The sequence below is a fragment of the Takifugu rubripes genome, chromosome 17 (assembly GCF_901000725.2).
Source record: "Takifugu rubripes chromosome 17, fTakRub1.2, whole genome shotgun sequence".
Lineage (NCBI taxonomy): Eukaryota > Metazoa > Chordata > Actinopteri > Tetraodontiformes > Tetraodontidae > Takifugu > Takifugu rubripes.
The window spans coordinates 15,051,608-15,078,880 of NC_042301.1; the positions used below are offsets into that span (position 1 = coordinate 15,051,608).

Sequence of the window (27,273 nt, forward strand, 5' to 3'; positions counted from 1 at the left end):
TCACAGCCCCCCTTTTCCTTCCAAACTGTTTTTTTTTTTTCATGTGGAGGAGCTTCTTCTTGATCACAACCAAGTCTTTCCCTGTCGTATCTTGTACGCATTTCATGAACCGTTTTCTCTACCAACAACAAACTGTCACTTGGTTTATAACCTGCTGCCTTCGTTGCTGCCTGATCTGCCGCCTCATTACTTTTTCCCTCTAAACTCCTTGCTGTGACCTTTGCACTTTACAACTGCGACCTCCGCTGGCTCCATGAGTGCCTGTGTCAGTTGCCTCATCTCTACTTCATGTTTTATAGGTGAGCCTGATGCTGTGTTAAACCCTGCCATATTTATCCCTTCATGTGTGTGTGTTATGTGTGGTGCAGTTAAAATCTTGTCCATCCTGGTCTGTCTAAGTGAGGTCATGGTGAATGCTGCTGAGCTGACCAGTGATACCACGCTATGTGTTGTAAGTACCGTCAGAGCGTGACCCATCACTAAATGTGCTGTTTTTTATAAAAAAAAAATTGCTACCCCTGCCACATGCCTTACACATGGTGGCTGCCTGTTTTCAATGGGGTCCAGTATTATACTTGCATCCATTAATACTTTCCTGTCACCCCCTTTTTTCTGAAAGAGAACACCGTTTGCTGTATGTTCTCCTTCAGAAACATCCAAAAAGAAAGTATCTTTATAATCTGGAACTGCCAAATGTGCCGCTGTGGTGAATGCCTGTTTAAGGGCAATGAACGCTTTCTCTCCCTCAGTTGTCCATGTTACCCGGGCTGCCAAATCACGCATTCCCTGTTCTTTCACCATTGTACGTAGGGGCGTAGACTTTTCTGAAAATGCAGGAATAAAATGTCTATTATAGCTTGCGAGACCCAGAAATGACAACATTTCCTTTACAGTCTCTCATACCACTCATTCTGTTCAGCAGTAAGGTCTGTGCAGCCACACCTTCAGGCCCAACACACAAACACGGTGATGTAATCATCCAGAAATTTCCCTGTAACTTTTCTCGAAGCAAAATCTTGTTGCGGACATAACTGATCTGGCTGCACCTGCCGAGAAAACTGCTGAACCATCTGTTTCTCTTCCTTTCGTTTATCATTAAGCTTTTTCCGTGCCTCATCTAACTGCATTTTTAGGAGCTGTTCCTGCGCTGTCACCACCTCCTCTTTCTTTCCCTGTTGTTTAGCTTTAGATGTGTTGATGTGGTGTGAAAGATGTCTCTCCCAGACATCCGCCGTACTGCCTGGAAGGTCAGGATTTCCTTCCATGGCTTCTTTCACTAATTGTGGAAGTCCTAAAATTATTGCCTGACGGAATAAAGTAATGTGTAGATTATCTGAGCCAGGATGGCACCTTGTGGCACACATCCATTCCTCTTTAATCTCCTAATGCCAGCTGCCTGCTCTGTGTTAAACTAAAAAGGCTAAACATCCACTTGCCGCCTCCCTCTGCGGGTGGGGGCATCTTATCCACTAAACAATTGATATCTGTAATAGCAAATGGAACATATACTGGTTCCTGTCCTCCTCTTTTCTATATCAGAGGGGGCTGGAACTGTGGCATTCCTGAAACGGGCCCCTTACTCCGCGTGTGTATTTGTATTTGACCCGCCTCCTCATTATTTATGGCCCCTGTCAACGGTTCACCTCTATACTCACACTCACTCTCTTCCCATAATTCTAATTCACAATCTCCCATACTTGAACCCTGATCCTTTTCATATAATTCTGTCTGAGGATGCACATGCTCCTGATGCTCCAATTCCCCAATAAATGTAACCGGAATTTTGTATGTATCTGTCTTATTCTCACTCTCCTCCTTATCACTGCCATAAATCAATCTTGCCTTCTCCTCCCTGCGGTCAGCCCTGGCAAAACCTCCTGAGGGATCAACTCTTTTCACTTGTTTTATTTGATTGCTAGGTGTTTTAAAACTATCTAAAGTAGATTTTTGACTATCCTGTTTTTTAAATGTAGTTTGCTGGGAGAGTTTAGAGCGAACCACCTGAGCTCCCTCTTTAAATTCATTGTTTCCTGACTTATCTCCATTCTCCTCCTGTCCCTGTTTCATCCTGCTGACCTGTCTCCGAAGGTCCCACACTGTCTCACGTAAATCCTCTATTTCTTCATCCCTGTCCACATCTAACTGACCACTATTAATAGTCAAAACTGGCAATTGATACGGGGGTGGGGAAATAGTAGTAGGCAATGATGGGTAAAGAGTGGTGTTAAGTGTCAGTGTCTGATTTAAATCTTCTAATGGAGGCTTCTCAACATTAGGCACTCGTGTAACCCCTTTAGATCTGCAATTGTGCACCGCTGCACAGGCCACAGCCACAACATGTATCCTTCGACGCCTATCTTCTAACTGCTTACCCTGTTTTTGCCATGATTTTCCTGCTATAAACCCTAATTTTGGATTATCAAGATGATCCTGTAATATAGTATGAATTTCTGACTCCCACTTACACAATGCTTCAGTTAAGTTAACCTTCACCTCTGGAGGGGGAAGGATCTTTTGCTTCTGAGCTTTCTTCCACAACTTTTTTATTGCATCCAATTCTCTTTTCCTGTCCCGTTCTTTCATGCCACTCACCACCTGATCAAGAGTCCACTTCCACTGTTCTTCCACAGACTGAGGATAGGGAGAACATTCTCCCTGATCCCTACACGCTTTACCACACTCCAGTTCCATCTTTAACTATGCTCCCAAGTGAGATTGAATGTGAATGACTCCAGCGGTCAACTCAATGCCTCAGTGAAACAAGCTTCTAGATCAAACGTCTTTGATCCGGTTCCACTCTGGGGGTTAATTCCCAAGGACAAAGAGCCTTTTAATTCACGTTCACTCTGGCACTTTTCCACCCCACACAAAAACACAAATCTCGGGCGTCGGGAGTGTCCGTCCCGTCAACTGCGCTCCGAGTCCCAACCCAAATCTTTATGATATACAGTGCACTGCATACAGCAATACAGCACTGTACTAGTTCCGGTTTACTCTAACCGTTACAGCACTGTACTAGTTACGGTTTACTCTAACCGTCTATTCCCTGTTTTTCAACAGTACTTCCCTGTGTATTTCAACAGTACTTCCCTGTATATTTCAACAGTACTTCCCTGTATATTTCAACAGTACTTCCCTGTATATTTCAACAGTACTTCCCTGTATATTTCAACAGTACTTCCTGCAGTCAATATTTTTATATTTGTATCTGGAATTTATAACTAGGACACTTCAATTGACAGTGACGACAAATTTTTGGAAATAGCCAATCTGCAGAGCTTGATTAAACAGGTGTCTGCTTACCTTTTTATTAGGGATCCCTTGTCGTCAGTTGTCCTCCGAAGTGACCGTTGTTGAATTCTTTGCCTCAAATGACTTCTCTCTTCATCACGTCGGGGTCACCAAATTGTTGGATCGCGATACCTCCTGTATGTAGCTGCCGATCCGCGTGTTCGTTGAATGAAGACTTCGAGAAGTAAAGTACCAATTTCAAAATGTATTTGACAATAGAACCAATTCCAGATACAAATATTACAGAGCTCCGGGCCAGTTCATAACCCTAGCAACAACAAAGTTAATTGTCAGGGCACGAAGTCTGACAAGCTAACTATCCCTTGGCCCAGTCCTTTATAGTCACACACATGCAAATTCACAATGTCCATGCAATCCCCCGCTGAGATGTCCCCGTCCTCTTCCTCCAGTCCCTTTGGTGTTGGTAGAGTTCTTCTCTTCCATTGTTTTCCCAGGCCAGATCCCATTCTTCATGCAAATGTGATCATCATCAACCCCCCTGATGTCCTGTTTACAATGAGTGTTTGACACCCCCTGCCTGACTGGCTCCTGAGATAACAGTAGATCAAACAACAATCCTGCAAATGTCTCTGTTCTTAATTACATTTAGTCTACCATGCCTAACTTCTAAGGGAAGACAGGAACATATGGTGAAACACATAACAACAAGATAAAGACAATTCTCAACAATGGTCAGTCAAAGAGCTGGACAATACTGGGAACCTCTTTGGCGGAAAAGGGGCAATAAGGGTACGTGCTTAGGGCGCCATCTGCTGGAGAGGCCCCACAACCACAAAACAAAACTTGGAATAAGATTTTTTAAAAAGGAACAGAAAACTAAATTCTCACGCCTTTGCAGCAAGGAAGTGAAGGCGGCCTGATTCATGTTATCCAATTGATATTTTTGTGCTTAGTTTTGTCATTTTAGCTTAGATTTCCTCAACGTTGAAGACAGAAAGTCTGACACATATTCAAATACATCAATATTATCTGACAATGACGTCCCTGCATTTGCTTTGGCTCAAAATTGGGCATGAGTTCATGTCAGTCTGTGGCCACTTTTCACTTCAGTCAACGTTACATTTAGATAAAACTCTTATATAGTCCTATTTCATAAGAGTTATACTGTACATATATATGTCATTTTTATAACCCTGGGTTGGTTTTCTGACATCACTGATAGGGGAGCCGTGTCGGGGGGGAGGAGGGTCTCCATGAGTCTACTTTGCCCTTTGTGGGAGAGGAGAAGCAGCTGCAAACCGACCTGGGACGAGGTGCAGGGAACTTTGGAAGCACGCGGGAACCGTCAGAACTCGGGATTATTTTGGGGTCATGGACGCTTTGCTTTAGTGGAGGGTATTTTTTTTGGCTCTTTGGGGTTTTGTTTTGGTTTTATTTTTTTTATTTTTTTATTTTTGTGGTGCGGTTGCTGTTGCTGGTGGTGCGTTCACGGATTCCCGGCGTGTGCGCCTGCAGCAGTGCGGAGCCGAGCAGTGCGACTCCAGGCGGCTCTGGAGGAAACCATATCTGGTCAAACTATTCGTTGCTGTCACCCAGCGGGACCGTCCGGCTATAAATAGCACTGGAGGAGGTACGGAAACAAATAAAACAAGTTCAAAAAGATAATGTACAAAAGTAGACAGTCATATTAATGGTGATTTATCAGTTTAAATAACACGACCCGCGGGTCAGCCTTTTTTTTTAAAGGTTCTAGGGAGGTCATAGAGGTCTTTCAGTAGCCATTAGGCCTCCTCCATGTACTGCATTTATAAATGTTTTTTATTAATTCATATTAACATGTGCATAAGTGCCGGTAGCAAGTTATTCTAGACTGATTTTTATCGAAATAGCCAACAACAGATAGTCAAGTTTCCAGTCAGCATGTCCTGTCAGATGCCGTCAGTTGTCCTCCATTTGTGCTGGCTGTGTGACCCACTTACTGCCCATCAGTGCGCAGGGAGCACCGTGACTTTTGGGAAGTTCTATATTTCCCTGCTCTCCGGCAACACACAACTGTTGCTCTAAACATTCTTCCAGTATCTACATGATGCATTCATGGGTCCTGCCCAGCTCTGGGATTCCAAATCCTAAAACCCAGAAGCCATTCCTCTTGAGAAACTTAGATCAGTTTACAAATTTCAGCCCCTATTTTTTTAAAACAAACTTTTTACTGCTAGTCTGATTCTAATCCGATATTAGGATCACGTTTGATAGCTTTTATAAAGCAGTGAAAGTGGAGAGAAGCGTGTGGAAGTTTGACCTCTACCGTCCTGACCTCAGATCCCCGACTGCATGTTAACGTTCTAACGTTCTTTACTCCGTGATATACGATGCCACGTTTATCCCCACAGTAAGGACACGGCGGCCGTCATGGATCAGAACAGTGGGTACAATATCTAACTTGTTGGCTCATATCACCCCCACACATACAGACTGGGTCAAATATGCCTCCTCTAATGTGTCACACCTGTGTTTGAGTGGACACACGGGGCACAAAAACACGCCATCTGACGCTGTCCTGTGCATTAAGAGGGGGGGGGGGGGGGGGGGGGGGGTAGCAGACCTGTTGGCTTGTCAGCTGTTCTCAACTGGGTCATTTCAGAGAACATTGCAATGGCAACAAATGTTCCCTCGCCAGCCGCTTTGGACAGATACCATATACACATGTCATAATAAAGCCTCGCTTCCAGCACCGCTGATGATAAACAGCATAAATTATGACGCCGGCTGTAAATATGCTCATCCTGGGCTTTTGCTACCAGGAGATAAAACATTTTTATTGCCGTTGTTCAGCTGCTCCTGCGCCTCCACGACTCAGGATCAGGGTTTTTATAAATGTTAATTAGACCATTTTTTTTTGTTTTTATTTGCCAATAATTATTGTGTATGATGAATAACTTTGAGTTATTCCACCTGCAGCGCAGGTAGGATTCCTTCTAACGCTATTTTAAACACATTAACCTACATTTTCCCACCCCCTCTTCTATTTACCCTCCAGTTCATGGGGTGCAGTGGTTGTGATTTAGTTCTAGTTAAACCATCGCCACTTTTATTGATCATTGATTTTCAACGCCTTCATTTCTTTTGCCCACAACGATGTTCCAAATATTCTGCGAGCATGAGATTAACGATCTTGCACCGGGACGCCGGGACGACCCCGGTCCGACTCATCTGCAGCTGTTTTTCTTTCCTGCCCTCCGCTGAAGCAGGAGCTTGGAAAAACAGGCGCTGGTCTGTTTGATATCATGAGAGCAGGTTGGAGTCGTCCAGTGTAGCATTATTTGGATCTCAGCCCAGTTTTTCATCTTTGGCTTTAGAAACCTGTCTTGTTATGGTGCTTAGAACAAGCAGAACAAAAGAACCCCCCCCCCCCCCACACACACACACACACACACACACACACACTGTTAATAGAAGAACTATTTTATTAAATTAGGAATTTTCTGTTATTATGCAGTTTACATGAACATTCAATAGACCCACGCAGTCATTAAAATGAGACAATTCTGGGTGAGCGAGCTGCCCTTGACAGCATTTGAGGGTTCAGCACCTTGCTCATGGGCACCTCGGCAGTGCTCCAACACGGTTTTGGCACCTCTCCTGCAACCAGTTGAACCGAGAGCCCTCCCAGTTCCAGGTAATCCAGTTTCTCCACGTTTTCCTCGTTTAGCCAGTTAATCCATCATCAGTCATGTGGCACATCAACAAAAAGAAAGAAAGGCCCTGAGGCGATCAGGAGGGGAAATAAAAACTTTTCCTGACATTAAATCTTTAGATAAAATGCACATTAAAGGTCCGTCTTGCCTTTTCTCATAAGTCTTTTATGCCCCAACAAAATGGAGCACTATTAATAATAAATTAGTCATGAATAATCTATATTAATCCACAGCAGCCCCGACTAAAATGCAGTTATATTTATAGATGGAAACGATACACTCTTCATATTTTTATCACACATGATGTGGCCTCGGTACCAGACTAGAGAACCCACCTACATCTCCCGGTCAGTGGATGCTAACATCAGCATTTAGCTGTTTCTTAGCTATCAAATGAGGTGTCTGTAAAACATGGATCACATTCTGGTGGAATCTATCTCCGTTAGCTCAAACACGGCCGGTTCCGATGTTGGTCTCAGAGCCCGGGCCTGCGTGCACCCCTGAACCAATGTGACTGACACGTTTTCATGCAGAAATGTCGAGTTCAACATGCTGCATCACTTGGAACACGTCTGTGAAAGCAAATTCTGAGCACTGGGTGGTGAATTGAGGATTGTTCTCAACGTGGCTACATTCATGCAAATAACCCGGAAGTTGTGTGTGTTCAGTGAGTTCTTTGGCCACAGACAACAGTGAACTGTACTGCGTGTACTGCGTTCTCCTTGTATGAACTATTAATCTCTCTTCTCTCTGCTTCTGTCATCTCCATGTTTCTCTGTTTCCAGGAGCTCTGCTGTCTTGGCTGCGACCGCTGTTCCTGATCTGGAGGAGGTGTGAGGTGTGTGCGCGTTTCTAAGTCAGATTAATGGACTGTCAATGACATCATGCCAAACTGTTTATTCCATATTACACTTATGGATGCCTTATCTGCAGCTTTCCCATCCACAGATATAGATACCCTCTTTTGGTGGGCAAATCAAGGTGAGGACGCATTTAAAATCATCTGATTGTGAGTGTTAGCCTACATTAGCAGCAGCAGCTAATCTCATCATCGGGAAAGGTTTCCTGGGACAAATCCTTTGTCTTTTCCCCATTTTGCAGGTGTGTCCATCATGTCCGTGATGAGGAAGGAGATGGAGAAGTACAGGGACATAGACGAGGATGAGCTGTTGAAGAAACTCTCAGAGGAAGAGCTGCAGCGATTAGAGGATGAATTAGAGGAGCTGGATCCTGATGTAAGTTTGGAGTTCAGTTTCCCCATTTCACTGGGTTTGTGTGAGGAGAGAGTCCCCTCATGGCCCCTGATGACTCTATCGCCCTGTGACGTGTAAAATATACAATATTCACTCATAAATGTGAGATATGTGGGTTTCGATTGCACAAAGGTCGCGTACATTTGTGTCGTTTCCGTTTTTTTTCGGATCTTTCTGTTTGGACGGATGCAAATGTTGACGCTTGTGTCAAACGTCTGGAGGAGTATTGATGGTTGAGTTCAGCCTGGAACGTTATGTAGCTCTCTTGATTCTGTTGATCTCCTGATGTTCTTTTGAATTTTCGAGTCATTTCCCGTGTGAACCCTAAAGGGAAACTTTGTGGTGGATGTTGCTTTTCATACTAAGGGCATTTTACAAAGTAAATGAATGCGGTAGTTTAACCCGCACCCACTCCACTTGTACTAGTCCTGGTTTCACATTTTTGGTGATGTGTCTCTACATCGCAAACATCCGCTGCCAGTTGCGTCCCTTCAGTGATGCATCATGGGACGTAGGTGGGAAGATCAGCTGTAATATCTGTCTGATGAATGCCAAGAGACTGGAGTCCCCCTCAATGCCAAGGGGATGACTGCAAGGGTATAAATTGCAGGGTTAGCGTGTGCGTGTGGGTGTGTTTGTGTCTGTGTTCAAGAGACTGATGCCAGCAGTGAGAAACCAGAGGGGCTGGATGACGCAAGCCGAAGAAAGACGGAGAGACAGCGCATGTGTTCTGACCTTGTTTGCGTCTGTTTATGGGGGCAACCTCTTACACAAGCCTTAAGTACCTGATTTGCTTTGAAACGCACATTAAACCTTCCCAGCAAGACCTCCCCCATCAGTTCCAGTAAGATACTGAAATAACGTCCCCAATAAACCCTTGATGTTGTTTGAAGCTACATTTTTCAACAACAGCTGCCTAATTTCCAGAGTTATACGTTTCTGGCTAACCAAAACTAAGATTTTCACATTTTTAAAGAATTTCCTTTTGGGTTTTATTGGCCCATTTCCCACCAGGATTGTCCGAGGGACTCGATTTGGGACAGAATAGGGACAAAAATGGGCAGTTTAACTTGGTTTGGTTCACGATAACACCTCGTCTTTGATTGCAGACCAAACCACGAGGACTCTATTGTTGCGCAAGGTCACTACATCTGTTTGATCCACTTCGCCTCTTTGGTCCACTTCCCCTCTTTGTTCCTCTTCCCCTATTTGGTCCACTTCCTGTCTTTGGTCCACTTGCTCTCTTTGGCTTCTCTTTCGGTGGACCAGAGTTCAGAGGACCAAAGTGGACCAAACAGCCGCATTGCAAAACAAATCTGTGAAACATTGCGTTCCAGCCCTGGTAGATATTAGACAATTTCCCATTTTAGGAAACCAAAATGAGGCAAAATTAACAATTGTTGGAGAAATGTAGCTTGTACATTATGTATCCTCCAGTCACGTGTTCACAGCAGCGACTGGTGCAGGTAGAGGACAGGGCAGAAAGGGTTTAACACTGGTAAAAAATAACGTTGTGCCTGTTATCTACAGATGAAAGTGCATGTGAGAGAAAGCACACAATGGCCATCGTGTGATAAACCGCTGGCTATAATCCCAACCGATAAGTCTCCTGCAGAATGTCCCCAGACCACCTTACAGAGAGGATTGTGAGTGAATTAGGCTGAGAATTATGAGAGGAAAGAGGCCTCTTGGCGCCGAGAGCACAGATAAGATATGAAACTATAAGTAGCGCTTGTATGAACTCACCGGTCAACGTTGCTTAAAGCGGCAAAGCTGTGGGAAACGTCTGGCTCCCGCCTTGAGGCTGCGGCGGAGCGTCTGAGTGATGTGGGACCGAGACACCCCAGGGTTTCATTGTGTATTTTACATGTTTTCCTTGGCTCAAATCTCAAAATGTTTATGTTTTCTTTTTAACCGTGATCTATTTTACTCTGGTAAAATGTATCCGCTGTCAATGCTAATAAATTCTATACACTGTGATGGTTAAACACTGTCCAGATGGTTCTTGGTTCTCGAGTTGGAGCTGGTTCCTGTGTTCCTGTGCTGCGGCCATTTTCGACGTGCGTCCCATGAAACTGCGTCCCTACTGACCTTGTCAACATTAAATGGCGCCCAGATAGTCAATATGCGTTTTAATCGACCGGCTGTTCGTCCGTGTTTTGTCCTGCTCAGAACGCGTTGTTACCGGCTGGATTGCGGCAGAAGGACCAGACGAAGAAAGCTCCCACAGGGACGTTCCAGAGAGACAACCTGCTGGCCCACCTGGAGAAACAGGCCAAGGAGCATCCCGATAAAGAAGACCTGGTGCCGTTCACGGGGGAGAAGAGAGGTTGGAGCTTTTCATTTGTTCTGTAAAGCTCATTTGGCTTTGACTCGTTTAAAGCTCCAGCCAAATGTAACCAAACGAAGGGACCTCAGTAGCGTGCGGGTCCTGTCCTCAGGCTGGACACAGCCCGCGTATGTGACACATACCAGACGGGTCTTTGAGAAACTCTAGACGGTCCTGCTGTTGCCACTGTCGTCATGGTCTTTGCTTCCCTGCTACCAGAGCTCAGACACGCAGACGTAGCAGAGAATGAGGCCTCCTGCCGCCAGTCGGCAGGACCACAGGCCGGTTCAGGGGTGCGAGACGTTAGCAAAACATGGATCAATCGAGCTATGCAAAAAATACCCCACAAAATGTGTGTGTGTGTGTGTTAACCCGGGAAAGATGAGAGCACAGCAGGCGGTCTGTGACGCAACCGCGGTGTAATTCTCCATCCTTGCGTTGCAGGGAAGGTCTACGTGCCGAAGAAGAGGGTGGACCCGATCATCGAGAGCGTGACCCTGGAGCCGGAGCTGGAAGAAGCTCTGGCCAGCGCCACCGACGCTGAGCTCTGCGACATCGCAGGTGACGGCGCCGCGTTTGTTGATGACTCCGGTCACATTTGTGCATTCAACTCTTGATCTTTGAGACTCTTTAACCGATGGAGTGTTTAAACAGGCCTGGATGTGATGCTGAACCTCAGTCCTCTTTATTTTGTGGCCCTAAAGGCGCTCACAGCCCCTCGTTCATCTACTTTGCCTTCGTTTTAATCTTCTCCTTTTCCTCCAGCACTCCCTCCTTTCCTTTCATCCTCCATCCTGTCAGTCCACCCATCACCTCCACCCCCCAGGGTACCTGCACACTGCATCTCACTTGTGTGGAATGATGACCTTCTGCTATGTTAATGTTTGTATGTGTTCAGCAAAAGCATCTTTGGTGTTCTCATTCTTAAAATACCATTTTCCCCCCTGTCCCTCGTCTATATGATGTTACAGTACGCCGCATCCATCCTCCGCTTGCCCAAATAGCAACTTGAGCCTAAATGTTTTTGTTCCTGCATACTGTTCTCGTACACTTAATCTCTCTGGCAAAAGGTTTTAATTTATATTAAGTGACCAATAGAAGAGGAGAGACCTTTTTATCATATCTACTGTTGCCAGACAGAGAAGTGAGACTTTACAGATTGAAAGAGGCCAATAAATCAACATCCTGTGTAATTGTGATGCATTGGGGGGGGGGGGCTCGTCAGGTTTGAATGTTGCTGAGCCTTAACGTGCATGCTGGTGCCACGCCCACGTGTGTCGCCCTTTGACCCCCGTTGTTCTTGATGTCTTCCAGCCATCCTCGGCATGCACACCCTGATGAGCAACCAGCAGTACTATGAAGCCCTGGCCAGCAGTACCATCGTCAACAAGCAAGGCCTCAACAGTAAGCACACACACACACACACGCACACACACACACACACACGCACACACACACACACGCACATATATATATACAGAGATTTAACAGTACATGCAGGAACAACCTTCTCTTCTTGTCTAATCATTGTGAAATGTATTTTTTATACAAGTGACAGTGTCCTTAAATAGATCTCATGTTTTCAGATTATATTCACGTCTTCCCGTAAACATTTGTGATGCAGGTGTCATCCAGTGCACCCAGTATAAACCAGTCCCCGATGAAGAGCCCAACTCCACCGATGTAGAAGAAACCCTGCTGAGAATGAAGAGGAACGACCCTGACCTGGTGGAGGTCAACCTCAACAACATCAAGGTGCCTGCGTTTGGTTTTTTTTCATGGTTTTGCTTGTTGCTTTTTCTTCTTTTGAGATGTGATTAAAAGAAAAGTGCTTTTTCCTCCTGGCTCAGAACATACCCATCAAGACCCTGAAGTCGTACGCCGAGGCCCTGATGAAGAACACTGTGGTGGAGAGGTTCAGCATCGTAGGAACCAGGAGCAACGACCCCGTCGCCTTCGTGAGTCGAATAAATCCCCACTTATTTCTCACTAATCTGCACATAAATACAGCCAATCGATTTGTCTGTGCCCCCCCCCCCCCCCCCTCCCCCCCACACCACCACCACGCTTCAGGAAAAGAGGGATTTAAAGAGTTTGGTGCTTTTCCAGGCAATGGCGGAGATGCTGAGAGTGAACACGACGCTGAAGAGCCTGAACGTGGAGTCCAACTTCATCACGGGGACGGGAATCCTGGCCCTGATTGAGGCGCTGCAGCACAACACCACGCTGCAGGAGCTGAAGATAGACAATCAGGTGTGCGTGGTCGGCGGCGCGCCCCGTCCCCGCTGCCGCGGCAGATCTTTTGGCCTGATTCCTCTCCTGGTCTCTCCTCTTGCCCCAGAGCCAGCCGTTGGGAAACAAGGTTGAGATGGAGATAGCCAGCATGCTGGAGAAGAACACCACGCTGTTGAAGTTTGGATATCATTTCACCCAGCAGGGCCCGCGCTTACGGGGCTCCAACGCCATGATGAACAACAACGACCTGGGTGGGTAACCCCCCACCAACACACACGCACGTACATGAAGACACTTTAATCGGCAGTAAAAAGGGTTTACGAGTGATACCGGTGGGATTCTGTGGAGCTTTTCCTCCTGTGATGTTGATTTTGGCGTCAGTAGCTGTTTCATCCATCAGCGCAGACAGTTTGTCTTGAGTATTTCTCCTCCCGTCGGGCTTAAATGGGGCTCCACCACGAGCCTGGCAGTGATGTCATGGCCTGCTAACGTTTTAGGGCAGCCAATCAAAACAGCAGCTTCTCCCGTCATGACATCAGCTCTAAAAACGTGTGTTTGACAGCGTCAGGGTGGGAGAGAATCCCGCTCCTAATGAATAATGTCATACTTGGACTGGATTTGTGTTCTTTCAGTGTGACCAAAGCCCAAAAATGGTCCTTCTACTCGAACGTGTCCATCTCAGATGTGTTTAAATTCGATATTCGGTTGTGCGAATGTGCGTCTTATAATCCTGTTTCAACGTTTTCTCGAAGCCCGGGTCGTCAGGTCAGAGTCGGACGGCTCCTTCACCCTGACGTTGTCCGTCCCTGAGCTGGAGAGGGCCTTCGGGAAAAAGTTCAAGTCTAAGACTAAGTACAACAGAACGAGAGCAGCTTCTCGCACTGCAGCACTTCAGCGCTCGGCCTTTTCCTCCTGCCAATCTTACCTGGTTCCTTTCCAGACCACCAGAAAGTTCTGCTGCCACCGTCACTCTTCCGCCGGTCGTCCTGTCGCTTTCTTCTCCAGGCTCCTCTGCTGTCTCTGTAGGCTGCACCGTTTCTTTAGAGCCTGTTCACCCTCTCTCAGGCACCATTTGGCACCTTGTTCCTTCCCCCACAGGCGGAAGGCATCTTTTATCTTTCCTACCTGTTATTTTCTCTCTCCGTGCTGCCGTTCCAATACAAAATGCTTCTTTCAGCTCCAAGGTAGTTTTCTCTGTCAACTGGACTGGGTTTCTTCTCTTGAAGACGTTTCGCCTTCTATCCAGAAGGCTTCTTCAGTTCTGAAGCGAGTTCTGAGCTCAGAACTGAAGAAGCCTTCTGGATAGAAGGCGAAACGTCTTCAAGAGAAGAAACCCAGTCCAGTTGACAGAGAAAACTACCTTGGATACAATGACCTGGATGACTGAGAATTTACACAGACTTCTTTCAGCTCCTTTGCTTAGTTAACGGCTACGATTGTGGACCTTCTCTGCTCTGGCTTCAGTTGATGATGATGTTGTTGATGATGATGATGATGATGACTTTTTCCACTTTCTTTTCTCCTCACCCTTCCGTCCTCCTTCCCCTCTGCCCTTTCCCCTGCCATGCCCCCCCCCCCCCTCCCATCTACAGTAAGAAAGAGAAGGCTTGAGGGAGGGCCCATCTTCCCCAAATGTCGGACGAACGTGTAGCAACCAGGGATCCTCACAGCTCTCCGCCTCTTCTCCTATGACCGTTCCCCGCCCCCCCTCCCCCCCTCCCCCACCCAACCCGCCGCCGTGTCGTCCTCAGCCTCTCACCGATGATGTTCCTTCCCAGCAGGCCGTGCGCGCTGTATCAGGTTTAAATATTTAAGGTTTGGAGCCATTCTCTGAACTTTTTTTTCTACTTTCTTTTTTTAAAGGTGTTGAAGGATTTTTTTTTTTTAAATAGACGAATCTGAAGCCTTCAGTGCGTTCAAAAAAAATCGCTTATTTTCTGCTTTCGTCCTCCGGGTTCTCCTGGAGGAGCGTGCAGACGGCGGCCCTCTGAAAGGTGACGGGACGCTTTTGCTGCCTTATTTCCGAGCGGAACGGATTCTGTTTGCTGATGCTGTAAATGAGCTGCTCTTGTTGCTCCTGTTGTCCTCCAGCTCAAAGGAGTTTGGCTGCGAGTAGTGCTGAAAAAAATACTAGTGTTGAATTTAAATTCAGTGTTTCGTAAACCTCGGAGAGGCGCTTGACGTTCTCATGTTCGATATAAGCTTCAGCGCAGTCGCTAAGCTATAACGGTAACGGCCGGCTAGCTATTGTGACATTTCCTATGCAAAGAAATACTTGACACACCAGTGATGGATGGTGCTGGATCGTTCAGTCACTCACAACCAAACGGTTCTGTAAATTGTAAAAACACCTTCGCAGGAACAGTGTCAGCAAGTGTCACTGATTTCCTGATTTCCTCGGCTGGAGATGTTGCACTAATTAAACGAGTCGGATTGCGGAGCCGCTCCACGTGAATGTCATCTGAACAGCAGCCAGCTCGGCTTGGATCGCCGCGCGTGATCAAAACCGGCAACTCTGTTGAGGCGAACGCGAACTTTTGGACGCCTCCGTCCGCCTGGGGATCGTCGCCGATCCGCGCTAGGCAGATTTAACGATTTAATGCGAGGATCCGTCGGTGTCTTTACAGCTGTGGGAATGTGCTGAACTGTTTTATTGATTTAAACAAAACTGGCACCTTCCACGGCTCCGTTGGCCCCCATGTGACCTTAAATCGTCCAGTCAACCACACGGGCTTGTGTCAGTGATCCGGGTCTGATCCCTTTAGAGCTCAGGCCGTCATCACAGGAACAATATCCGCTCATTTCCTTGCTAACTGCCGCATGTTTGGTAGAAAATGAGGACAGGGGAGCTGACTGTTGTTGCTGTTTTTGGATTAAGAAGCGGATTCACATCCCCTCGCTCCCAGGCTCGGAAGACGTCCAGATAAGAGCACGATTGAGGCTTAAAGTTGCCCTTATTGATGTTATTTAATAGCACCCTTTTGCTCCCCCCCCCTCCTTTTCATCAATCATGTCGGTGTTCAACAAAACTTAGCCGCGGGTGGATCTTTAAGTTTTTAAGTACTTAAATGCAACGTGCAAAGAGGACAAGGACTCCCGACACTCGACGTGTTCGAGCATCGTTATCGTCCAACGCTGACATTTAGTCCTTGACGCCTGCGTTTTGGGGTTTTTTTTTTTTTTTAGATAGTTCACTGTTGTTTTTGTGTTTCTTAGTTTGTTAATGGATTGAATAAAGATTTAAATTAATCCCGTCTCTTTCTCACCAGTGATTTGCTGTTAATTGCACCACTGATGGACTTTAATGAGGAAACCAATTGTGTTTGTAACTTTGAAAAGAAACTGAGCAGAGTTGAAGTGCGCTGTCATCTCGACACGATAGCGCCACCCTGTGGTCAACTAAGAAAGTAGCTGGGTGGATGAGATCAGCCTGGCGGAGGCTGCAAATACAAAGTCAAATAAGATTTGAATCTTTTATTTACGTATATATACAGCAGATTCAGAGCAGCTTCTGAGACTTTAAGAGATTTTAAAGGATCTGAAAATAAATTACTGTCTTTAAGATGATCTGGAGGACTTTGGGAACAGCTGCCAAGAAGCCCAGGTCTGTCTGTGCAACATCAGGAGACACCACTAGGGCTAAAACGGGTCTCCAGAAACCCCGAACGGGTCATCAGGGGACCTCCTGCTGTTGATCTGAAACTGCAGGCTTCTCCAATGGGAAAGCGACTGCACACATGGGAGGAAAGGAGGAAAACTTTGCTCTTAAAGTAAACCAGGAAGCTCAGACCACAGACAAGGACCCCTGGAATTCTGTTTTCCTGAACAGACGAGGTCAACTGAGCCGCTTGGATCCCAGAACAGAGGACTGTGGTGCTGTGCGATGTCGTGTCCGTCTTTGTCTAATTTGGTCTCGTGGAATTCCGGTTTCCTTTGGCACTTCCTGTCCTGGATTCCCTCCTTTGGGATTAATTACCATGCCCCCTGATTGGTTCATCACAGGGGCATTTCAAATTCGTCCGGTCTGACGCCGACAACAGACGAGGCCACTCGTGTCTGTGAACAAGTTTTTATTGAGTCTCAGGCAGAAACATACATGGAATCTTTTATTGCTCGTGACGTTCCACTTTAAGCTCAGCAGTTGCTCTGCAGCACTCGTCTGACTGTCGAAGAAGAGACGTAAATCTTGGTACAAACACGTCCGAGAGTTCACTTATATTCTTTTTTTTATACCTCAAAAGTCATAAATACGTTTTCATTCAGTATTCTTTCACACAAAGTATCCTGATAGTGAGAGTATAGATATCGTAAATTCAGGTTTTATGGCTGAAAGCTCAAGGTTTCGAACAGCAGCGCGGCCATTCTTTGTCAAAATCGACAATAAAATATATGAATAAAAAAATTAAATTTCCTGAATGCATACAAGTACATAGTTTATTACTAGTAATGGTTATATCAACATAGTGGGAACACTTAAACTTATTGCCATATTAATTTTTTTGCATGACATAATATTTGAGTCGGGACATATTCGCACAACAAACTTGTCAAGACAGATGGCATGCAGGACGTAAGAAGGAGACACTCTGAGAGGGAAATACAAACAGTTTTTCAACACTACCACATGACTGTTGTTCTACTTTGTGTGGTCTGACAGAGAACGGAACACTGTGTGCAAAACGTCTACAGAAATTTCAGGTGTGGTGGAACACGAGACGGAAGCTTTAGAAGCACACAACAGTAATCTTCATCTTTAAAATATGGCTTATCGGGTTATCACATTTTTGAAATGACAGACACATAGTAGCATAATAATCTAGTATAATACTTTATGATTGTTTGCCCACGATGTGGCCATTAATGTAGGCCTATTGTAGTTACTTATTTACAAATTCAGTGATATTCAGTGCTGTGAGGAAGCTCATCAGCTGTCACAGAAGAGAGCGTTTGAAAACATTTCAGATTCAAAAGAGGAACCATCCAAGAAAGTGTTTTTTTGCCCCCACGTGGTTAGCCTTATCGGCGTAGCAGACTGTAGCTAACATCAAGCTAACCCATTAGGTCAAACTAGCTTAATCTAACGGCTGTTATTAGCAATGCAGGTCCACCCATGATAGATCTTCCCGCCAAAATTTTGGTCTGTGTGAATCTTCATTGAATCCACTACAAGAAATAAAAAAAACGGAAGCCAACCTTGTGAATTTAGCTGTTGAACTAAGCTAGATGATGTTAGCGTCAGTAAGCTAGCTATCCTACTTCTTCAACATGTCTTGCAGTGGACCAGGGAGATATTTCATCACTGTGTCCATGATGCTCTCCTCTTCCTCTTCATCGCCGCAGCCAGTCGGTACAGCTTTCTTAGGTCGGGTCAAGCTGCCGGCCGCCGGCTCTTCGGCCGCCGCCGCGGCCTCGGCCTCAGCTTCCTCGCGCTTTTTCAAGCCGTACTGATGGACAGACGCCAGAACGTTCAGTCAAAACAAGAAACGACAAGAAACCGTTGCAAAGAGAAACATTTTCTTTGAGTTCATAACCTCAAGCACATTTTTGTTTTGGCTTTTTCTGGATGACTTCCTCCATGCATGCAGACTATTTAAGCCTCGCTTTAAAATGACGGAAACATCGAGGAGCGTGTTGAATCTCTTAAGGTTTTGATTTATTATTCTTTGGTGTGTCCCAAAAGATCTACGATGACAGCATTCAGAGGAGTGTGTGCGAGTGTGTTATGCAAACATAACCCATTTTCCAGTCCAACCAGCAACGGTTTTATATAACGTGGAACCCAGCAGGGGGTTCCGTTAAGCCCTCCACTGCTGAGGAATGATGAGGAATCTGCCGCCACGCCATGGAGACCAGGCAGCACCTCTGGGTGTTGCTCCGCTGTAGTAGAAGTTTAGGGGGGGTGAGGAGCCATGCAGCTCCCCTCCCTCCCTCCCTCCCTGTCTCTCGCTGTCTCCGCAGCGTTGCGCCGACTGCGGCTGTGCTCGCAGCCACCAGGCAGCTCCGCGGGCGTCTCGTGCGCCTGTTCACGGGTCACAGTCTGTGCGGAACAGCTGTGCGGCCGAGGAGGCTGCGTTATTTTATTTTATTTCTAGATTTTTACCACTGTCCTTTCCCCGACCCGCCCATCTCTGCTGGGATATTCACGCTCGCCGCTCCTGTCGGCTCCTCTCGATGCTCCACTGATGTCGGATAAAAATAACGGCAAACAAAAATAGCGTGCAGCCTTCAGAAGCCGCCTCTCAGAACGCGTCCCACTATCACCACACATTCCCATCGCTCTCTCTCTCTCTTTTTAAATCTTTTTGGAACATATTGTTTGGAAATGAGTTGTAGGTTTGTGCTGCTGTACCCCCCCCCACCCCCTAGGCTGACTCCTGCCACCGTACCTTGTCCCTGATGCCTTGTCTCATCCTTTCCCTCTCTGCTTCCATCTTGGAGTATTTGGCCTTCCTCTCCTCTTCCTGCTGCCTCAGCGCCTCCTGTCTCTCCTCCTCTTTTTGTGCCGCATCGGGGTCCTGCTCCTTCTCCTCCCCGCCCAGCATTTTGCCCACATCGGGAGGACCGCCTGGCAGGGGTAAAGAAGAGGCAAATGAGACGCGCTGACAGCTCTGGTGTGTGGATTTAGCTGGCCTCCATGTAGACAGACGCTTTTCACAGAACTGGCAGCTCCACCGGCGCTTTTAAGGAGACATCAAAGCAAAACTGGTGGAAACAACAAAGGGGACAGTTCACGGCCCTCATTCTTTCTCTGGTCCACTATTTTTCTTTAGTTTTACTTACCTGTAGTTCTTTGGGCCATTTCAGAAATATTTGGAGTTAGGGTTAGTGCTCATGACAAGTAACTTTAAATGTATCATAAGTCACATGGTTGTACGACAGAGTACAAAGAATGTTGCAGGATAAGGACTCGTGGAGTGGATCCCCACGATTTTCTGCTTCTGGCGGCTGTTGCTAACGATGCTATCTGTAAAGTTTTGTGCACATTGGTGAGTGGAGAAAGAAACAGATCGTTATATGTGGTCAAGAAGCAGCAAGCGCGAATGGATACGTGGTCGTGACCAGGTTTAATGAGCATCCCTTGTTAAAATTCACAAACAAGGATCAGCTTGAGTCTTTTTCACTGTGGAAAAACGGTAACAAATTTAAGCAAATGCAAGCTACGCTAGGCTACTTAATTCTTGTATAAATAGCCTGTGAATTCTCTCCTAAGATGGCAAAGGAAAGAGATAAAAGCGGATGTACGTTGTGAGAAAAAGAGATCTATTTTAGAAAAAGGGGGAGCAGCGCAGGAGGAGAGGCAGAGAGGCAATCTGTCAGAAACTATTGAGTCCAATTAGCTGAGCTGTTCCACTTAGTGGGATTACCCAGCGGTGTCTGTGGGACCAGTGACAGTGAAATCGATAGAGGAAAGAAAATAGGGGGTGGGGGGATTAGGAATAATGGAAGGAGCATCTGAGGAGAGAAAAAAGGCGAGAAATAGTCCCAGCTCTCCTTCAGCGTGCAGCTGCCCGCCAGGATCACGCGTTTCTTTCCTGTCTTTTTTTCCTTGAGTCATCAGCATAAATATGAAAACCACAAACTGCAGCAAAATCCGGAGATGGGGGACAGGAAGGGAGGGAAGATGAGAGGGGAGATGAGTGCAAGAGCAGCCAAGGAGAAAACAAAGGGCGAGGAGGAACCAGAAGGAGCAGGGCTGAGGTCATCGCCTCGTGATGCACCGGGGTACCGCTCACGAGCCTGAGAAATTAGTCTGAGATTTTATTTTCTCTGTTTAGAGAGGAAGAAATGCCAGAGAAAGAGAGAGAGGGAGGGAGGGAGAGATTGGGAATAGCCTAGAGTGAGTGTCCCTATATGCACATGCAGTTATAAATAATTGCTCAGTTCCCTTTTAGGTCCTCATGCATGAGCTCTTGTGTGGTCCAGCAGATTTCATGAGTCTGAAGGCACGTGAAGATTACAGCACGCCTGAGCCGCTTACACGCAGGCCGTGTCGACGGTTTCCATGGCCGACGCTGCGGTTTCTCGTAACTCGCGTTGATTCCTCTCGGAATTCTCGGCAGCGTCGCCTTCAGAGTCTCAGCGTCGCCGCGGGGAAACTACATCTCGTATCCTGTCCCCAGTTTTTAAACACGACGGTGCCAAAAGAGCCCGTTGTTCAGAACAGCCAGATTGTCCATGCGCGTAAATAAATAAAGAGTTTTAGGCGATAAGAGCAGGAGTTATATGAAGCATCAGCAGTATAGAAACTCTGGGCCACTGAGACTTGGATTGTGAGGCATTTCCAAGAGAATCGTTCTATTATCAAGTATCACGTAAACTCTTGTCGAGTCATCGTTTTGACTTGAGTGTCTCGGCAGTTTCGGCCCGTACGCAGCGAGGTGTGGCGAGATGAAAGCCAGTAAATAAACTGGTAGGAACCTGCAACAGAGGGCCGACAAGTCCTTTCATTTGTCTGCTAGCACGTGTTTCATAAACGATACACCGTCAGCAAGATGAACATCCCACTGCGCAAATTCAAAAGTCCAGTTAATGGACTCGGAAGGGATAACAAATGAAATAAAAGGTCAGCAACATTTAGGAGTTTAGACTCTGTAGGATGGAATGGGCGTGAGGGAGCTTAAGCCTTTCCTTTCTGAAAACGCGAAGAGGGAAAGACGATAAACCAGTGCTAACTATCCCAGTGAGCGAGATTAGCATCGGGTATCTACACGTTTCACACTTTTCAAAGTTCTGGAGCAAATCCCTCTCTAAATCCACAGTGTGGTGGGAAAGAGGATAATTATTAAGACCTAACTTTGGCTTTACAGGCAGAAGTTCTGTTTTTTTTATTTTTGGTTCTTTTTTTAAAGTTGTTCATGATGTAGCAGAAAGCTGGAGGTAGTCTGATCTCTCCAGTTGTGGTTTGGTGACATTACAAACACAGAATTTATGTCTATCATTCATTTAAGAGACTAAGGAGAAATGTTTGGTCTAGAGAAGTCATAAAAACTAACTAACACATCCGACTAGTGAACAACAGAGAAGTCGGTCGTGTTAAAGGCCTGGTGAGATTTGGCAGCCTCTAGTGGTGAGGACATGGATTGCAGGAGACCTTGTATGCATCTGCATCCACCAGAAATCACATTACTATATTTAGAAAACATATTTGCTGAGGTTGATGAGTATTGTTGATGAGTATTGTTAGCCAATTAATGAAATGAAGATCACATGCATGCTAAGCTAAGTGAAGATTATTATCAAGAATTAAGCTAACACTGGGAAAAGACAGCGTTGCCTGCAGGCACAATTTACTGACGTTGCTGGAGAGAAATTACCAGTGACATCACAGGCACACAGGGTAGAGGAAGAGGAGGAGGGGGAAGGTGGGGCAGGAAGAACTGAGCTTGCTGAGTGCATTAGTGTATTTATTGAGCATTCTGTCAAATGCTTATAGGCAAACAGACTTTGTACTCCAGGAGGAGCTCTGCATCACTTTAAATGATCAAACAGGATTTGCTGTTAAAAGAAAAACAAGAGTTTCACGGGTGTATATGGTGATGCAGAACAACTGCTGCTGCCGCTGACATCTCGACAAATCCCTCTATGTTGGATTAGCCGCTGTGAATGTAATTTGAAAGGCGTGGTGCTAAAGCTAGCTGCCTCACCAGTGACATTAGTTATGCAAAATCTTGACTCCATGGAGACCAAGAGGCCAAAAGGTGTTGCTTGAACACATCAACGAGTGGCCAGCACAACCGAAGACAGACTCTTATCACACAGCTGCCACCCATGAAATCAGAACTTCGTTCACGTTGGGGGTTTGAAGATTTGGAGATCAACAGCGCACATTTCCTGCATTCCTAATCCCTGCACTCGACGCACAGATCAGGCCCCGGAAACCCTGTCCAATCACACACCGTAACTGAAACGAAGCGGCGAATCGACCGAGAAGCGTGCGATCGATAGCTACGTGAATCGATTACTTGTAACGCTGCCCGGGAATCGAGGTGCGCCGTCAGCATTTTAACAGACAGAACGGTCACATGTCAGCGGCCGCGGATCCCAACAGGACCTTTGTGAAAACGGGCCCCCGCCGCCTGAAACGTGATCTCGATCTGCAACATAACTCATGATCGCTAATCGCTCGGCGAGAGACTCACGTCACCCATCGACCGGGCGCCTGAACGCGTCCCAAAAGCCACCGGAGGAAGGACGTAGTGCGGCGCAGCGGATTTAAGAATTCAGCGCACAAACTTGTGACACAGCAACCGTGCAGGAAGAAGCAGCGCGGACGCCCTCTGCATCCCAATGAGCCGGCGGCGCTTGAACTCCACGCTGCAAACGTAACTCACACCTCTGTAATCTGGACCGCAGCAGTTCGGCGCTGCGCGGGACCGAGCAGCCGCTCGTGACCTTTCACCCCCGAAACTCTGGCTGCCGGGATGATGGATGGCAGAGCAATAATGAAGACTAATTAAGGGCACACGATAGCAAAGATAATATCCTAAAGGGTAATACCCAACGGCTCTAGAGGACAAATGCATGAATAAGGAAATATTATAGTTGTTTTGGAATTAAATTTTCTATGAGTTTAACAGGAGGGTTTAAAGAGGCTGGATCATCGTCTGTGCTGCCACACTGGCGGTGAGAAAATGAAACGGGCCGCAGTGCTTTTGGAGCAGGATGTTAAACCCAAAATGCATGAAGAGGTATGAAAAAAGCTGCCGCAGAGACTTGGAGCGTAGGGTATGTAAACATCAGTACAGGAGGAGGCCTGCGGCGGCTAATGCTGACGTCTCCGGAGGAGCCATCCCAACATTTGCCTGGTGGCAGGGACAGAAAGGTCCAGTATCTAGAGACGTCGTGGGTACCCGTGATGCGAGCCCAGGACAGCACGGACAGAGCGGGTCCAGTAATGCAGCTGCGCCTGCTGCCGAGGAGCCTTTTAAATCCTTTCCACTGCAGTGCTGTTAAATCAACTTCCAGCCCAGTGGACCACTCACCTCCCAGTGCAGCTTTCATTACAAAATTCATGATGAGGCAGTTCTGCGTTCTCTTCCTTCGCTGGTCACGTTTTCAGGGACGGAGCTGCAGCCTGGGACACAGAGAGCGAAAGACGTGACTACAGAGATACCGGACATCCCGTCAGACAAGATCTGGATGGGGTGTGGGAGGGTGACGGCAAAGCTCGACGCAGACAAAAGAAACAACCTTCGGACGGGGAGCCGTGTCCGGCAGCCCCCCAGCACCTGCCGCAATAGCAGGAATCTGCTTCTTTATGCTGAAATACATCAAATAACCTTTCTTCAATTATAGTGAGGGCTGGTTGTGACTTTGTATGACACCTTTACCACGGCGTCCTTGCCCACAATGTACAATTACTTAAGAATCTATTTAGTTATTCATTTAGTGTGTGTGTGCGTGTGCGTGTGTGTGCTGATGCTTGGGTTCACCCCAAAAACCTCAGATTGACAAAAGGAAAGAGGGGGAAAAGGTCAAAGACGAAGCCCCCAACGTGGAGGCATCTCCAACTCCAGCTCACACAAACAAACAGCCATTCTGACCCTTCTGCCGCGCTCTCTTCCTATACATTCCCATAGCTCCCTGTTATGTCACTGGCAGCCGCAGAGCTCACGGGTGCGTGTACTCCGTGCACTGCAGCTGATTATACATCTTTGATTAGTTTAGGCTGCAGCAAAACTTGCTGTCAGGATCGCCGGGAGCGACTCGCTCGACCTCCGCAGGATGCAGCGCTTTGGATCTTCGTCGTCATCCGCAGCGGCCGCATTTCTCCCCTCACGTGAACCCTTTTACAGTATTAACTGGCGCGGTGCAGCATTTACAGCCCTGAACGGTACAGTATGCTGCTCCCTGGTCGCTCGCTGCACCCACAAGCGAGACGGCTTTCAGCGCACCGCAGACCGCATTGCAAAGTGCACCCAAACGCCAGCATCCCCCGTTTTCTCTTCAGCACCAGCGGCACACGATCGCTGGAGTGTCTGCGCGTGCAGCCGTCGCTCACCTTTGCGTTTCAGTCCTCCTCCGAGTCTTTATCACTCCTTAGAAAGGGGGGGAAGTGCTCTCGCCGCAGTGTTGCAACCGCGCTCCGTCTTCTTCTGCAGCGGATGGAAAGCTGAAGTTGAGCGTCAGGGAGGACTGATGAGCCTCTGTGTGAGTGAGCGTGTGCGTGAGTGCGTGAAGGTACGTGCGGCGGCTCTCAGTTTGCAGACATCCCGCTTGTGTCACAGCTGCAGCGGGGGAAGAGGAGTCAATTCCTGCAGGAGGAGATGGGCGCATGCAGGGGAGAGAGAGGGGGGGTGGGGGTAGGAGGGATGGAGGACACGCATTCGAATTTCTTATTCATTTTCCTAATTTCATCGCTCACTTCCAGCTTCTCTGCAGCTCCAGCGGTGGCTCAAACTCACCCAGACTGCGTCTGTGCGCCATCGCCCACTGTTGGTCCCCAGGCGTGATTGTTAAAAAAAAAAACAACCAAAACAATAAAAAATAAAAACCGAGATAAACTAGTGATTACATAATTGAATGCAGACTTTGCTATATGGGGTTATGTCATTTTGCCCTTGACAGCTGATTTGACACGGCAGCGTCATCATTTTTGCAGCATTTAGCTCAGAGTTCAGCAAGTCTCGCCCCGTATTCCCTCCCAGCATCTCTGACAGGGGACTAATCTTTCCTCAGCTGTTTATCTGCACCTTCCAAGCCTGCTTGAGCTACTCAACTCAACAGTGGATTTGGGTTTGTTGTGCCAAATCATTTGATTTGATCACTCTCACGTTGGGCACCTGACAAATAATGTTTAATCCTAATGACAACCCCTGTCGCACCATTACACTCTTTAGCCCCACAATGAGGACCGCAAGCTTCAACCTGGAACTCCTGATCAAAGGAAGGGACAAAAGGCGCTAAGCCTCTTGGAATATTCCTTGAGGGGTACGACAAATACAAAGGAGAGAAGACGGGAGACGATCCTTCTGTCTAAAACAGGACAACAAGCAGGTAGAAGAGAAATAGGTGGAGGGCAGCTCCACTTTAACCACATTCTCGTGACATGACCTTGATGTGCTCTCTCTTAGCATTGACACACTCATCACCCCCAAAAGGAGCCCAGAAAACCAAGGAGAGAGCTTTGACTGAAGCAGCGCCCATCCATTAATCAGCACCCAGTCAACCCACTCGGGCACAAGCATCCATCACCTCGGATCCTCCCCTTGAGTCTGACCAGGTTTTGTGCCGCTAATTTCAACAAAAGACATTGAGGCTGTTCTAATTTGTTCTACTAGCATGAAACACAAATAGCATTATTAAAAGACACTCATTTGCTGCCTCTGTAATATTATCACGTTTTGTTTCCACATCGCTGTTCGGTTGAAGCTTCTTTTTCATCCCAACAGTGAACTATGGTCAGAATATGATATAAAACACACATGCACGACTTTTACTGTGATATATAATAGGCAGGCGGGCAGAATGTCATCCTAATGCCATGAGGAAGCTGTCACTTTGAAGCTTTGGAATGTGTGAAGTGCAGTGACACACCTGAGAAGGATGTAGCAGAGGGTGAAACGTGCGCCTGCTGCAAACAATCCTCCTTTAAGGTTGGATGTGTGGAGAGCTTTAATCTTACATGCTTTTACTCCTCACTAATATAGAAATTAGGTATGTGTTTATGTTTCGGAATGAGGGATGTCAGTCGTTTGGGTTTATTTTACCATCGGAGGTAGAATAACACACAAATCTATCTCAGTTCCGACATATTGCCTTTTTCTAAAAATTTTAGACGAGTAATTTGTCTGCAAATGTCTGCACATTTTAGCACAGGGTTTAATCTTGCAGCCTCCATCCTGATGATCCTTCTGGTGCAGCAGTGCAGCCAAGCAGCGAGTGGGTGTGCTGACGACTGGAGCAGAAGTGGGGAAAGTAGCATCTTAGAAGCGCAGAGGAAGCGTAGTTCTTACATGACAACTTGTCTTTAAAGAGATGAGCTAAAGTAAACGGAGCGCTTCTAGATGTTTAGCTGATGAGCAGACAAGGGAATTTTGTTCAGGCTGGAGCAGCGACTCCCAAACTGGGGTCCATGAAGAGTTATTTAAACTTATGATTGGTGAACAGCCTGGTTCAATTTGAAATTAGATATAAATTGACAGATAAAATCAGGTATCTTTCACAATCCTCAAAATAACACATATATGAAGGCTACCTTGTCCAGCAAGCTCAACTGAGCTGCCAAAATAGATGCGCAGGACACGCGCTGCTTGATTGAGACCATTTTCTTGGTCACCTGGCTAACTGCTGAAAATGGATGCATGGTTAACAATGGTTGACTCTAATTAAGATCAAATGCCCTTCCTGTGGGACACCAACTGCCAGCCAGACCACAGTTAAACATGCAAGGTGGTTGTTCAGCTTACAATAAAGAGTTGGATAAAGAGTCTTTTGGTGCAAGAAAGCTTGTAGCTTCAGAGTGGGGGCATAGAGAGAATATATCTTTATTTAAATATAAAGTGCAAGA

The 27,273-nt window shown here is 46.7% G+C and overlaps 2 protein-coding genes across 5 annotated transcripts; one reads left to right on the forward strand and one right to left on the reverse strand.

The window, feature by feature from the left end:
• The first annotated feature begins 4,355 nt into the window (after positions 1-4,355).
• Positions 4,356-26,399, forward strand: tmod1 (tropomodulin 1). 4 transcript variants are annotated; one of them, XM_029850912.1, is made up of 14 exons: positions 4,356-4,882; positions 7,733-7,785; positions 7,896-7,928; positions 8,049-8,182; positions 10,373-10,529; positions 10,974-11,090; positions 11,844-11,933; positions 12,154-12,284; positions 12,380-12,487; positions 12,639-12,782; positions 12,871-13,015; positions 25,366-25,499; positions 25,604-25,760; positions 25,838-26,399. In XM_029850912.1, the coding sequence occupies exons 4-14, from the start codon at positions 8,060-8,062 to the stop codon at positions 25,915-25,917; spliced, it is 1,386 nt and encodes a 461-aa protein (XP_029706772.1). In that variant the 5' UTR covers positions 4,356-4,882; positions 7,733-7,785; positions 7,896-7,928; positions 8,049-8,059; the 3' UTR covers positions 25,918-26,399. The 4 variants fall into 4 exon arrangements, with proteins under 4 accessions (XP_029706772.1, XP_029706773.1, XP_011611364.1 ...); XM_029850913.1 differs by having other exon boundaries at positions 25,865-26,399; XM_011613062.2 differs by lacking the exons at positions 25,366-25,499; positions 25,604-25,760; positions 25,838-26,399 and adding exons at positions 13,517-13,616; positions 14,357-16,350 and having other exon boundaries at positions 4,365-4,882.
• Positions 16,986-25,045, reverse strand: cplx2a (complexin 2a). The gene is made up of 4 exons (XM_003972515.3): positions 24,766-25,045; positions 23,747-23,838; positions 19,151-19,329; positions 16,986-18,208 (listed from the first exon to the last, which is right to left on the reverse strand). Exons 2-4 carry the CDS (start codon positions 23,775-23,777, stop codon positions 18,017-18,019), a joined length of 402 nt encoding a protein of 133 aa, XP_003972564.1. The 5' UTR covers positions 23,778-23,838; positions 24,766-25,045; the 3' UTR covers positions 16,986-18,016.
• Positions 26,400-27,273: the final 874 nt, after the last annotated feature.